The sequence below is a fragment of the Piliocolobus tephrosceles genome, chromosome 20 (genome assembly GCF_002776525.5).
Source record: "Piliocolobus tephrosceles isolate RC106 chromosome 20, ASM277652v3, whole genome shotgun sequence".
NCBI classification, from domain to species: Eukaryota; Metazoa; Chordata; class Mammalia; order Primates; family Cercopithecidae; genus Piliocolobus; species Piliocolobus tephrosceles.
In genome coordinates, this window is record NC_045453.1 from 20,442,662 (window position 1) to 20,456,558 (window position 13,897).

Sequence of the window (13,897 nt, forward strand, 5' to 3'; positions counted from 1 at the left end):
ATAATTTTTTAGTAAAAGTTTGATGTTTGTTTTGCAGAGAACAGAATGGATATAGACCAAACCCAAATCCTGTTGGACAAGGGATTAGACCACCTATGGCTGGATGCAACAGTTCAGTAGGCAGCATGAGTATGTCGCCAAACCAAGGCTTACAGATGCCAAGCAGCAGGGCCTATGGCTTGGCAGACCCTAGCACCACAGGGCAGATGAGTGGAGCTAGGTATGGGGGTTCCAGTAACATAGCCTCATTGACCCCTGGGCCAGGCATGCAATCACCATCTTCCTACCAGAACAACAACTATGGGCTCAGCATGAGTAGCCCCCCACATGGAAGTCCTGGTCTTGCCCCAAACCAGCAGAATATCATGATTTCTCCTCGTAATCGTGGGAGTCCAAAGATAGCCTCACATCAGTTTTCTCCTGTTGCAGGTATTTATGTTGACATTTCTTTTTTTTTTTTTTTTTTTCTTTTTAAGTAATTCTTCTTTCCATACTACTGTAATTCTTGTAACGTTAATCTATTTTATAATATAAACTTTGAGTAATTAAGTTGTATTTTGTTACAGTGACTGGTAGTCTAATTATTTTCCTAAATTTTTTTCAAATTCAGGTGTGCACTCTCCCATGGGATCTTCTGGCAATAGTGGGAACCACAGCTTTTCCAGCAGCTCTCTCAGTGCCCTGCAAGCCATCAGTGAGGGTGTAGGGACTTCTCTTTTATCTACTCTGTCATCACCAGGCCCCAAGTTGGATAACTCTCCCAATATGAATATAACCCAACCAAGTAAAGTAAGCAGTCAGGATTCCAAGAGTCCACTGGGCTTTTATTGCGACCAAAATCCAGTGGAGAGTTCAATGTGTCAGTCAAATAGCAGAGATCACCTCAGTGACAAAGAAAGTAAGGAGAGCAGTGTTGAGGGATCAGAGAATCCGAGGGGTCCTTTGGAAAGCAAAGGTCACAAAAAATTACTGCAGTTACTTACCTGTTCTTCTGATGACCGGGGTCATTCCTCCTTGACCAACTCCCCGCTAGATTCAAGTTGTAAAGAATCTTCTGTTAGTGTCACCAGCCCCTCTGGAGTCTCCTCCTCTACATCTGGAGGAGTATCCTCTACATCCAATATGCATGGGTCACTGTTACAAGAGAAGCACCGGATTTTGCACAAGTTGCTGCAGAATGGGAATTCACCAGCTGAAGTAGCCAAGATTACTGCAGAAGCCACTGGGAAAGACACCAGCAGTATAACTTCTTGTGGGGACGGAAATGTTGTTAAGCAGGAGCAGCTAAGTCCTAAGAAGAAGGAGAATAATGCACTTCTTAGATACCTGCTGGACAGGGATGATCCTAGTGATGCACTCTCTAAAGAACTACAGCCCCAAGTGGAAGGAGTGGATAATAAAATAAGTCAGTGCACCAGCTCCACTATTCCGAGCTCAAGTCAAGAGAAAGACCCTAAAATTAAGACAGAGACAAGTGAAGAGGTAATTTGTTTTCTGTATATTTCAGCTCATATTTCATCATTTTTCTGTTAGAAATTTAATGTAATATACAAATTCTTCGATTTTAGGTTTATTTAAAGAAAGTTAAACCTTTAGCTGCCATTTCTTTTTAATTATTTTGGGTGTCAGTAAAATTATGATGTAATTTAGAAATAACAGATGTGTATGTTTTAAGATGTGAATATAACTCTTTAGTAGCCACTATGAAATTTTGCTATGGAGGTGTTTATTGCTGGAATGGGCAGATTGGGTCATTAAGAGAATGGTAGAAGTAATCAGGAGAAAAAAAAAAAAAACTTGTATTAAGCAGCATAATTTTGATTTTAAGGTAAAATCAAGTTTCACGTACAAGATGACATTCTGTATAAGCATTTCCCAAATGTACAGGATATATTAATATGCACTTGAGCAAATGAAAGGCTTAAAGTTAGAATGTGGGCTTAACCTAGTGTTCACCAAATTCATTGACCGAAGTCCTCATTAGAGCATGCCTATGAACATCTCAGCTTGCCCCTTTTATTATTAATCACACTTATTTTCAGAAAGTATATGTAGATGCAGATATCTGTTAACTAATTATCAAATGCATTGCTAGTGACTAATGTTACCTGCAAAATATTCTACAGTTTGAGAATTAAATGTCTTGTGTAAATTTAAAAAATGCCCCTTTGAAAGGACCAAATCGAGCGATTTAATCTCACAGGGGGAAGATTAGAGATGGGGGTCATAATAAATTGGCCTTTAAGGTGGGCGTTATCATTGTAGGTAATTTTTGTATTTTACTTGCTTCTATTTCATATATCGTTTTTTCTGATGGGTATGTTTATACCTGTGTGTCTAGTAATGTACACAGGTTAATTTTTAAAACTTTATTTTCAGGGATCTGGAGACTTGGATAATCTAGATGCTATTCTTGGTGATCTGACTAGTTCTGACTTTTACAATAATTCCATATCCTCAAATGGTAGTCATCTGGGGACTAAGCAACAGGTGTTTCAAGGAACTAATTCTCTGGGTAAGAATGAACTAGGTTTTGTTTTGGCTGCCTTTGAAACTTTTCTGCGTACCTGTAAACACTCTTACACTAAGACCAGGTTATAAATAGCACTTATAACTTCAGAACATGTATTCTGCCTCTGTTTTCTGTACTAATTTATATTGTATGTGCTTTAGAAAGCTTTTTGGACATTTTCCTGTTTTTTTAAAATTACTTTAAATTTCCCACTTCTAACTAATATGCCAGTAATCATGGCACTTATAGAAAAATGTTCATCTTTGATTAGTCCAGGTGAGTAGTGTAGGTACTAGGGCATATATTTGTCTTAGCTATAGAGAATTGGATTAAAAAGCAACTCAAACTCTAGATTAAAACCTGTCCCTTGGTGTTTTAACAGAATCTTGTCACTTAATTAAGATAGTTTTCTTCTTTGGTGTTTGCTGGTTCTTATCTAGCCCCTCTCCTGTTGCTGTGTGTTTACTTCATCTATTTAACAAAGGTAGGTCAGGCGTGGTGGCTCACACCTGTGGTCCCAGCTACTCGGGAGGCTAAGGTATGAGAATCGCTTGAACCTGGGAGGCGGAGGTTGCAGTGAGCCAAGATCTCACCACTGCACTCCAGCCTGGGTGACAGAGTGATACTCTGTCACAAACAAACAAACAAAGATATATTGTGTGTATCAACTGAAAAGGCGGCACTCACAGTCATTCAGAATGGTCATTATTCATTTTCAGTAGCATTATTTCCTAAACTAGAATGGATAGATCAGTTAGAGTGGGGGGAAAAAAAGGAGGTTAGAAGGGAATTTTACATTTTATTTCTTTTTGATCAGAAGGCAACTTATCTGGTTAAGTTGATTGTAAAATTATAAACAGTATACTTAAGTACAAATATGCAAGAACCTTTAGGAGCTTGGAACATTTGTGAATTTTTCAATATTAAGTGAAGCACAATATCAGTGACCATATCAGGCTACAGAAGAGTTCTCAGTACTTCAGCTGACATGGAGAATTGTTGTTTCTACTTTATTTGGAATATGAGACCTTGTTTTGGCGGTGGGGAGAGGGCAGTAGTGGTTGGGTGAGGGCTGGTACTTATTTTGTAAAAGGAAGACAGTGTTTGTTTTTGTAAGAAAGATATTCTTGGGTGGGGCATGGTGGTATTTGTGTTTTGTACTTGATTATTTATGTATTAAATCACCAATAAATATTTTTGTATTGTGTTTTCAACAGGTTTGAAAAGTCCACAGTCTGTGCAGTCTATTCGTCCTCCATATAACCGAGCAGTGTCTCTGGATAGTCCTGTTTCTGTTGGCTCAAGTCCTCCAGTAAAAAATATCAGTGCTTTCCCCATGTTACCAAAGCAACCCATGTTGGGTGGGAATCCAAGAATGATGATGGATAGTCAGGAAAATTATGGCTCAAGTATGGGTATGTTATTTCTAATTAGTATTATGATTAATTTATTTTGGGAAAAGCATATTTAAAATACTTTAAGCCATCTAAATAATTGGGAGTAAATAATAACTTTTTGAATAATGTTAGTATGTTTCTTCCATGAGTATCCTTCATTTATTTTATGTCTTGGTTATGTAAACTCTTAAAGAGTCTTTTGGTCTATGACATTTTCCAACCTATTGAATACATGAGAATAGTGGCCTATGTCTCCACAGTTGGCCAGCCCTTTTCTTACCATGACAAAGTACTGTTTTGTCAAGGCTGATGTTGTGTATAATGGCTGTACTCATATGGTATAAGAAGGATTTCATGATAATATGGAAAAGACCTAAGTATGGCTACCTGTTTTAGGTGGACCAAACAGAAATGTGACTGTGACTCAGACTCCTTCCTCAGGAGACTGGGGCTTACCAAACTCAAAGGCCAGCAGAATGGAACCTGTGAATTCAAACTCCATGGGAAGACCAGGAGGAGATTATAATACTTCTTTACCCAGACCTGCACTGGGTGGCTCTATGCCCACGTTGCCTCTTCGGTCTAATAGCATACCAGGTGCGAGACCAATATTGCAGCCGCAGCAACAGCAGCAGATGCTTCAAATAAGTAAGTGTCCCGCCTCCCCTCTTCATGAAAAAAGAAAGTTAGAGGTTTCAAGATAATTTTTGCTCTTATTTGATAATTTGTGCTTTCTTTTTGCTCCCCCAGGGCCTGGTGAAATCCCCATGGGAATGGGGGCTAATCCCTATGGCCAAGCAGCAGCATCTAACCAACTGGGTTCCTGGCCTGATGGCATGTTGTCGATAGAACAAGTTCCTCATGGGACTCAAAATAGGTGGGGCGTTATTTTGTGACTCTGTAGAAAATCGCAGCACTGGGTAGTTTAGAAAAGAGTTGGAGCACAGGAGCAAACGTGAGAGAGAATGAGAATTCCTTGTAATTGAGGTACTTGGTTGCCAGCTGGGCATTTCTCATGTAACTGTGTGTAAAAATGAGGCTGAGGCAGTAAGCAGTGCATGTGGCATTCATAGGAGAGGGAGGAGATACAACCATGTTGTCCAGCCATTAGGGCCATTCAGTGGCCAAACATCTGAGAGCCTCTCTGTGAGATGATTGTCTCTCTAGTCCCATGAGGAGGGGAAAAAAGATAAGCATGTGTTTCTAGTGGATTTATGTTCTTCAGAGGGTTAGCCTCAGTTTTCCAGAAAATTAAACTTTTTTTTGAAACCTTTTTTTCTCCCCAACCACCTGCTGCCTGTTGAGAAAATTATTTTAAGGATTGGCTAATTGTTTTCTAAAATTATTTTAAACATTTCAGTGATGATAGTGAAAGAACTATATAGCATCTTTAAAATTTTTCATAAAATAAAGATTGTAGGCCGGGCGCGGTGGCTCACGCCTGTAACCCCAGCACTTTAGGAGGCCAAGGCAGGCGGATCACAAGGTCAGGAGATTGAGACCATCCTGGCTAACACGGTGAACCCTCGTCTCTACTAAAAATACAAAAAATTAGCCGGGCATGGTGGTGGGTGCCTGTAGTTTCAGCTACTCGGGGAGCTGAGATCATGCCACTGCACTCCAGCCTGGGAGACAGAGCAAGACTCTGTCTCCAAAAAAAAAAAAAAAAAAAAAAATTGTAGATTGTATTCATTTTTATTTTTCATTGATATTTTATTTTTATTTAGCTTAGTAACTTATTTACTAAGTGGCATGCAAGAGGCCACTGTCAATGTCAGTTCTAACGGGAATTCTACAGTAAGTTAAGCAAGGAAACTAAAATGAACTGATCTATTGAGCAGACAGTGATGTAACTATATGAATTTATATGAATGCTTCTCTACTCAGTAGAGAACAAATGGTTTCAAGTTAACAGAACTTTTCTGAGGCAGGATAAATGTTTAACTTCATGCCCCTGTATGTGTTGGAGAACTAAGGCAACTTGCTGTGGGTGTGTGGGGTTTGTGTTACACTTGCCAATATGAGCTCTAGGCCAAGTGTGACAAAGTGATTTTGGCATTTCTATAGACTCACATCAGTGATAGCTCAACATTTCTACCCTTTCTTTTACTCTTTTGATTTTGCTAATTTTCAAGTATTATAATTACTACCTCCTTCATTGTTTTTGTGAGGAGTATCTTGTCCCATCCTTCCCTACCCTCCCCTGGCCCCCATTTCTGCTATACCCTAGATGCCTAGGGTTTGGCAATTACATTTTGGTGGTGGGATTGGGGGTTTAAGCTATATATGGTGGTCTAAAGTGGCCTGGTGAAATTTCTAAATTGTGGGTCTTAAATTAATGCCATTCACTCTTTTTTACCACTTGGTTTATTTATTTATTTATTTATTTATTTATTTATTTATTTATTTATTTATTTGAGGCGGAGTCTCACTCTGTCGCCCGGACTGGAGTGCAGTGGCTGGATCTCAGCTCACTGCAAGCTCCGCCTCCCGGGTTTACGCCATTCTCCTGCCTCAGCCTCTGGAGTTGCTGGGACTACAGGCACCCGCCACCTCGCCCGGCTAGTTTTTGTATTTTTAGTAGAGACAGGGTTTCACCGTGTTAACCAGGATGGTCTCGATCTCCTGACCTCGTGATCCGCCCGTCTCGGCCTCCCAAAGTGCTGGGATTACAGGCTTGAGCCACCACGCCCGGCTCCACTTGGTTTATTATTTGTGTTTGTAGTATTTGAGTTACTGTTCATTAAAAATATTGTGCATGGTTGCTGTGATCTGTTACTCTTAGAAACAAAAAAGCACCATTGAAATTGATTGCAAGCCTTTTTCTAGGCCCCTTCTTAGGAATTCCCTGGATGATCTTGTCGGGCCACCTTCCAACCTGGAAGGCCAGAGTGACGAAAGAGCATTATTGGACCAGCTGCACACTCTTCTCAGCAACACAGATGCCACAGGCCTGGAAGAAATTGACAGAGCTTTGGGAATCCCTGAACTTGTCAATCAGGTAGGTTGCATTAACATGGAAGTAGGAGAGTGTGTATTTGTGTGTGTGTGCACTCATGCGTGTGTACAAATTCATGAAGCCACAAACAAGAATACCTGTGTGTGTCTTTCCTAGTACTTGTGTTATATTACTACATTCATGGATACCAGCATTAAATTTGGAAAATATACTTTTTTGGTCTCAATTCATATGTTAAAATAGAAAATATACTTACGATTGTGATATTACTTTCAACAACCCACTATTTTTGGCAGTTGTAGAAATGATTTAGTGAAACTACTGTTCTTAAAAGTGTGACCTTTTATTCATGTTAAAAGTTCTCATTTTTATAACTATCTTTCTCTACTACTTAGCCAAGCCATGTGTATTCTGATGAGGCAAGCTTTTTTTTGTTGTTTAAACAATACTTGTTTACAATGGCCAATCTGAACATCCTAACATCATCATCTCCTGTTCCTGTTTACATACCCATCCTTATGAAAACATGCCATTCACAAATCTGTATTTCTGAAAGACACATTCTGTAGTGACTGTTTTTTCTTTTTTGAGTTGGAGTCTCGCTCTGTCACCCAGGTTGGAGTACAGTGGCGCAATTTCAGCTCACTGCAACCTCCACTTCCAGGGTTCAAGTGATTCTCCTGCCTTAGCTTCGCGAGTAGCTGCGATTACAAGCACCCGCCACCAGGCCCGGGTAATTTCTTTTGTATTTTTAGTAGAGACGGGGTTTTGCCATGTTGGCCAGGCTGGTCTCAAACTCCTGACCTCAAGTGATCCACCTGCCTTGGCCTCCCAGAGTGCTGGGATTACAGGTGTGAGCCACCGTGCCTGGCCATGACTGTTTTTATTTAAAGGCTATGGAGGGGCCACTCTATAGGTTTGTGCATTCAACAGTAAGCAGGAAAGATCATCAGAGGCTATCAGTCGTTGTTGGGGAAATAGATATGTACATATGGAAGTACATTGCCATGCGGCAAATGCTGTCACAGTGCAGATGGGAAATGCTGAGCAGTTCTTGTGTACACCTTCGGGGATACCAGTGACATAGAACCTGGATTTTTTTTTGCACTTTCTTTAGAGGTTTGACTTCTGTTGCTTTCATAGATGTTCTTCACTGTTCTTTTATGCGTTGTGTTTAAGGGACAGGCATTAGAGCCCAAACAGGATGCTTTCCAAGGCCAAGAAGCAGCAGTAATGATGGATCAGAAGGCAGGATTATATGGACAGACGTACCCAGCACAAGGGCCTCCAATGCAAGGAGGCTTTCATCTTCAGGGACAATCACCATCTTTTAACTCTATGATGAATCAGATGAACCAGCAAGGCAATTTTCCTCTCCAAGGAATGCACCCGCGAGCCAACATCATGAGACCCCGGACAAACACCCCCAAGCAACTTAGAATGCAGCTTCAGCAGAGGCTCCAGGGCCAGCAGGTAACCGGTCATGTGTTCTTCCCTCTGGCTTCTCCGTCTGTTGTTTTCAGACTGTGTTTCTCAGTGTTCTTACTACTGGTGCACTCCATCCCTGTCAACTAAAGAAATTCTTTTTGTTTTACTTCTGTGTAAGGTTTTGTTTGTACAAATGACTCCTTGTTAAGGAGTAGTTGTGTTGGAATTCGATACTTTCTATGAGAATATTTCATTTTACAAATTAAAATAAAAAAATGTCAGGAAGGATTGCTCTTGGGGAAGAAAAATGTTACTTGATGACTTTGTAGTCTTAAAGGTAGATAAGTTTTTTTTTGAAAAAAATCCTTACTACTAATAACCAAATACTTCAACCATCTTGATTTCAGCATTTTAAATGGAACCTCTTCTTTCTAGAGCATCTTTTAATATTCTAAAATATGACTTCTTACCCTATTGTTTTCTTAGTCCCCAAGAAATGTTTTAAAATTTGTTTTTATAAATTGTTTATGTCTTGAGCATATTGAGTTATTAAATGTGGTGGAACCAAACCATATAAGTAGATGAATGCCTGAGTTGTTTGTTTTTTGTTTTTTGTTTTTTTTTTTGAGGTGGAATCTTGCTCTGTCGCCTAGGCTGACGTGCAATGGCATGATCTTGGCTCACTGCAACCTCCACCTTCTGGGTTCAGGTGATTCCTGTGCCTCAGCCTCCTGAGTAGCTGGGGAGCCACCCAAGTCTGGCTAGTTTTTGTAGTTTTAGTAGAGACAGGGTTTCACCATGTTGACCAGGCCCATCTCCTGACCTCAGGTGATCCTCCTGCCTTGGCCTCCCAAAGTGCTGGGATTACATGTGTGAGCCACTGTGTACGGCCAAATGCCTGAGTTTGGAATCCAAAGAGCCAGAGACTCTCCACGTTTAGGTACTCAGAAAAGCTGTGTTATTGCATTCATTTTACTTTCTGCCATTTCTTTTCACTAAAAGTCATTTAGGGAAAGCTAATGGAGTTTATTCAGAATTCCTCTGATGAACTTAAAGGTATTTCCCCATGTGCCTGAATAATCCCAGAGAAAGCCTGAGTTTAAATCTTTTGAGTTTCTGCTGTGTATGTATATATATAATTTATTTATGTATTATTATTTTTTCTGATACAGGGTTTCAGGGTGGAACGCAGTGGTGCAGTCACAGCTCACTGCAGCCTCGACCTCTCAGGCTCAGGTGATCCTTCCACCTCAGCCTCCCAGGTAGCTGGGACTACAGGAGTGTGCCACCACTCTTGGCTAATTTTTTGTAGAGATGGGGTTTCTCCATGTTGCCCAGGCTGAGCTCAGACTCTTGGGCTCAAGTGATCTGCCCACCTCAGCCTCTCAAAGTGCTGGGGTTACAGGTGTGGAGATATTCTTTAAGCTACAAAATTGCACTTTACCTTTTTTTCCCAGTGCCAAACAGTAGCCCATCATATGCTAGCCTAAGACTTTTCAACATTGACCTTTTTGCAGTGTGAAAGTACTAGTTTAGATGTGACTTAGCCAGGTTATTGTGTTTGGAGATACCATTACCTCATTGGCTGGTGCTGAGGGTCTGGAAAGCTGTGTTGGCAGACTGACATGTTCTCCTTGCATTCTAACCAACTTGTGTCACCTCAGTTTTTGAATCAGAGCAGACAGGCACTTGAATTGAAAATGGAAAACCCTACTGCTGGTGGTGCTGCGGTGATGAGGCCTATGATGCAGCCCCAGGTGAGGATGATGAGCCTCTCCACATGCATTGCTCTGTGCTCAGGACAGGGCTTGGCCTGTGGTTGACTCTCAGTAAATGTTTGTTAAACAAATGAAGGTAATTCTGAATTTCTTGTGTAAGAAAGCAGTCGTATTAAAGACTTTCAACTCTTCTATTCTTCTCTCTGGCTGGTGACTGGGAGGAATCAGAGGAGGGAGAGGTTTCTTCATTAAAACCATAGATTAGTGTTTTTTTTAGTTGGTTCCCTTTGTGATCAGTTGCTATACTGTGAGAACAGCTATCACATGGCTTTTTAGGAATTTAAAGTAATCTGTAAATGTTCCTCTGTTCCTGGATTATGAAACAACATGCACACTGGGTAAAATTCTGAAATTATAAAGAAGAAAATAAAGAATACATAATCCTGTTCTCAGTGATAGCCTCCTGTAGTAGGAGGGGATATTAAAATTCCCTTCTACTTCTAGCCAGTGGTGGAGACAGTATTGAGGGGTTTTCTTAATGTGCATGAGGCAGATGACCACACAGTAGTCCTCTACTGTAGTTTGAAATATTGTTTATAATTGTTTTTTAAAAAACAATTGTGAAATGCTCGATTTTCATTGTCTTATGCCTACTTGGAAGTACTGATATTTACATTTTCTTGATAATAAACCCTCTTGTGGAAGCTGAGCTAGAATGCCCTACAGAAAGATGAAAAAAGTTTGCTTTTTGGAGATGACCGTAGCTAGTAGAGCCCAAAGCAGCTTCCTTGTTGTACTTTGGTTGTGTCACCTTCAGGCAGCTTCTCCTTGCCCCCTGTCTCTTTCTGAAAGTTTAAAGAAAGTACAAGATTTTCTGAGGTGGACCCCTGCTATCTAAGTATAACCCCATCTTTTTTCTTATTTTTGGTTTCATGTTTCAGCCCTCCACCACCCCAACACACTGAATCCTCATTTTCCTGTAGTTGTCCTTCATAGTTCCTGAAAAATTTGTCCTCAGATTCTACCCCTAAATGTTCTCTCACGTTGTGGAATGTTTCTGGTCATGTTAAAGCTTGACAGTGTGTCTTTTGTCTTTTAACCCCAAATAATTTTCAGGTCCTTCTTCTTCAGTTCTCCCTCCCTCCCTCCCCCTGCAATAGCCAGAAAGCTGCTGCTGCTGCTTTTTTTTTTTTGAGAGAGTCACTGTTGCCCAGGCTGCAGTACAGTGGCACGATTTCAGCTCACTGCAGCCTCAATTCCTTGGGTTTAACGGATTTTCCTGCCTCGGCCTCCCGAGTAGGTGGGATTACAGGTGCTCACCACGATGGCTGGCTAGTTTTTGTATTTTTAGTGTAGACAGGGTTTCACCATTTTGGCCAGGCTGGTCTCGAACTCCTGACCTCAAGTGATCCCCCTGCCTTGGCCTCCCAAAGTGCTGGGATTACAGGCGTGAGCCACTGCACCAGGTCCAAAAGCTTTTATGTAAAGAATTGTATGTTTTGGCCGGTGCAGTGGCTCACACTTGTAATTTAAGCACTTTGGGGGGCTGAGGCAGGTGGATCACCTGAGGTTAGGAGTTTGAGACCAGCCTGCCTAACATGGTGAAGCACCACCTCTACTAAAAATACAAAAATTAGCTGGAGTGGTGGTGCATGCCTGTAATCCCAGCTACTTGGGAGGCTGAGGCAGGAGACTCGCTTGAACCTGGGAGGTGAAGGTTGCAGTGAGCCAAGATTGTGCCACTGCAGTCCAGCCTGGGCGACAGAGTGAGACCCTGTTTAAAAAAAAAAAAAAAAGACCCTGGGTGTTTTCTGTCTTATACCTGGTGTATTGTGGGGGTACTATATGTATGCAACTGGCAGGTTCTTGCTATATATATGTAATTGCACTCTTTCTTGGGTATTAGCAGGGTTTTCTTAATGCTCAAATGGTCGCCCAACGCAGCAGAGAGCTGCTAAGTCATCACTTCCGACAACAGAGGGTGGCTATGATGATGCAGCAGCAGCAGCAGCAACAGCAACAACAGCAGCAGCAGCAGCAGCAGCAGCAGCAACAGCAGCAGCAGCAGCAGCAGCAGCAAACCCAGGCCTTCAGCCCACCTCCTAATGTGACTGCTTCCCCCAGCATGGATGGGCTTTTGGCGGGACCTGCAATGCCACAAGCTCCACCACAGCAGTTTCCATATCAACCAAATTATGGTAAATCTGACAGTGTAAATATGCCTTCTCCAAGTTAACATTACTAAGGACATAAGCTTCACTACATTTGTTGCACATGAAAGACAAAAAATACGATTCACTCCCTCTTTACTTCACAAGGAAAACAAAGTTAATTTAAATTATTGGAAAACAAAAATGCTGCAGCACACAGGTAATTGAGACAGGTGTATCCTGTCATAGTTGAGTATGTTTTTTCAGGTGTTTTTTTTTTTTCAGTCCCACTCATTAAGAGTCCCCAAACTCTTAATTTGGAAGAAACACTGCAAAGTTGTCCCCTTGCCCCTTCGTATATGTTCCAGTATAGTAGAACTCTCTAATCTATGAATGCTTGGTCAAGTCAGTGAGAGGAATGCACTTTGTGGACTTTTACGTTGATTTTGTAGGAGACTTGGATTTATTATTATTTTTTTGAGATAGGGTCTTGCTCTGTCACCCAGGCTGGAGTGCAGTGGTGCGATCTTGGCTCACTGCAACCTCCGTCCCCCAGGTTCAAGTGATTCTCCTGTCTCATGCTGCCGAGTAGCTGGGACTACAGGTGTATCACACCACCCCTGGCTATTTTTTGTTTGAATTTTTAATAGAGACAGGGTTTCACCATGTTAGCCAGGATGGTCTCAATCTCCTGACCTCGTGATCTGCCTGCCTCGGCCTCCCAAAGTGTTGGGATTACAAGCATGAGCCACCGTGCCCGGCCCTGGATTTATTATTAATTACAGTGATGCAGATACCTCTTCAGTTCAGCCTTTGAGAGGTTCCAGGAACATGGTGGGGATAAAGGTGACTACTGGGGAGCCCTGTCATCTGAGGATTTGTAACTCCCCTGCCCTTTAAAGAGGGATGGAGTGATGTGAGTTCATACAGAGTCTGTTTTCTGCAGAAAGCCCACTGAAGCAACTGTGACCTTTCAGTGATCCAGATGGTGCTCCTTTCTGCAGTAAACGTGTTACTCTAGTTGTCATCTTGGTGAGAATCTAGAATACCTGGGGGCAGCATCTTATAGCACTCTGTATCTTATACTTATCACTTCCCTCCACCCTCCCCCGCTTTAAAAAAAAACCATAAAACTACTACAGAAATCTGATATTCTAAGGAGAAGGCATTTGGGCATTTTTATTTCTTCTGTTTTATTTTTGTAAGGAATGGGACAACAACCAGATCCAGCCTTTGGTCGAGTGTCTAGTCCTCCCAGTGCAATGATATCGTCAAGAATGGGTCCCTCCCAGAATCCCATGATGCAACACCCCCAGGCTGCATCCATCTATCAGTCCTCAGAAATGAAGGGCTGGCCATCAGGAAATTTGGCCAGGAACAGGTAAAGAACAGTGACTTCTAAAGTTAGTCACATCTTAGTCCCAGAAGTCCAAGAACTTACTGTAATTTTCAGTCACGCCTTTTTGTATGGAGAGATTGAAAGGACTGGGTTCATATTAGAAGGTGTGTTATTTGGCTTGTCCATTTTGAGAGTTCTTCAAGCATGCACATTATCTATTAGGGTATCTAGTACAGAAAGCTGTTAAAAAAGGATCACAGGCTGTCAGGGAGTTTTCTCTCTGACATTCCCAGCTTAAGTATAGCAATATTTGACACAATTGTAGTCGTTTCTGTGGGCATGCCCTTTGTCGCTAAAGTGACTTCCAGAGGTAATATTACCGTTTCTTTACTTA

The 13,897-nt window shown here is 41.4% G+C and overlaps 1 protein-coding gene across 6 annotated transcripts in view; it reads left to right on the forward strand.

Moving 5' to 3' along the window:
* NCOA3 (nuclear receptor coactivator 3) overlaps window positions 1–13,897 on the forward strand; it is a 146,111-nt gene that overhangs the window by 128,235 nt on the left and 3,979 nt on the right. For 4 of the 6 annotated variants that reach the window (XM_023192491.2, XM_023192488.2, XM_026455295.1 and 1 more), the window contains 11 exons: window positions 38–429; window positions 611–1,482; window positions 2,380–2,515; window positions 3,730–3,927; window positions 4,306–4,557; window positions 4,660–4,786; window positions 6,739–6,910; window positions 8,048–8,341; window positions 9,961–10,053; window positions 11,921–12,212; window positions 13,371–13,545. In XM_023192491.2, coding sequence (XP_023048259.2) covers window positions 38–429; window positions 611–1,482; window positions 2,380–2,515; window positions 3,730–3,927; window positions 4,306–4,557; window positions 4,660–4,786; window positions 6,739–6,910; window positions 8,048–8,341; window positions 9,961–10,053; window positions 11,921–12,212; window positions 13,371–13,545 — 3,003 coding nt within the window. The remainder of the gene's footprint in view (window positions 1–37; window positions 430–610; window positions 1,483–2,379; window positions 2,516–3,729; window positions 3,928–4,305; window positions 4,558–4,659; window positions 4,787–6,738; window positions 6,911–8,047; window positions 8,342–9,960; window positions 10,054–11,920; window positions 12,213–13,370; window positions 13,546–13,897) is intronic. The other 2 variants (XM_023192493.2, XM_023192492.2) reach the window with 1 other exon arrangement.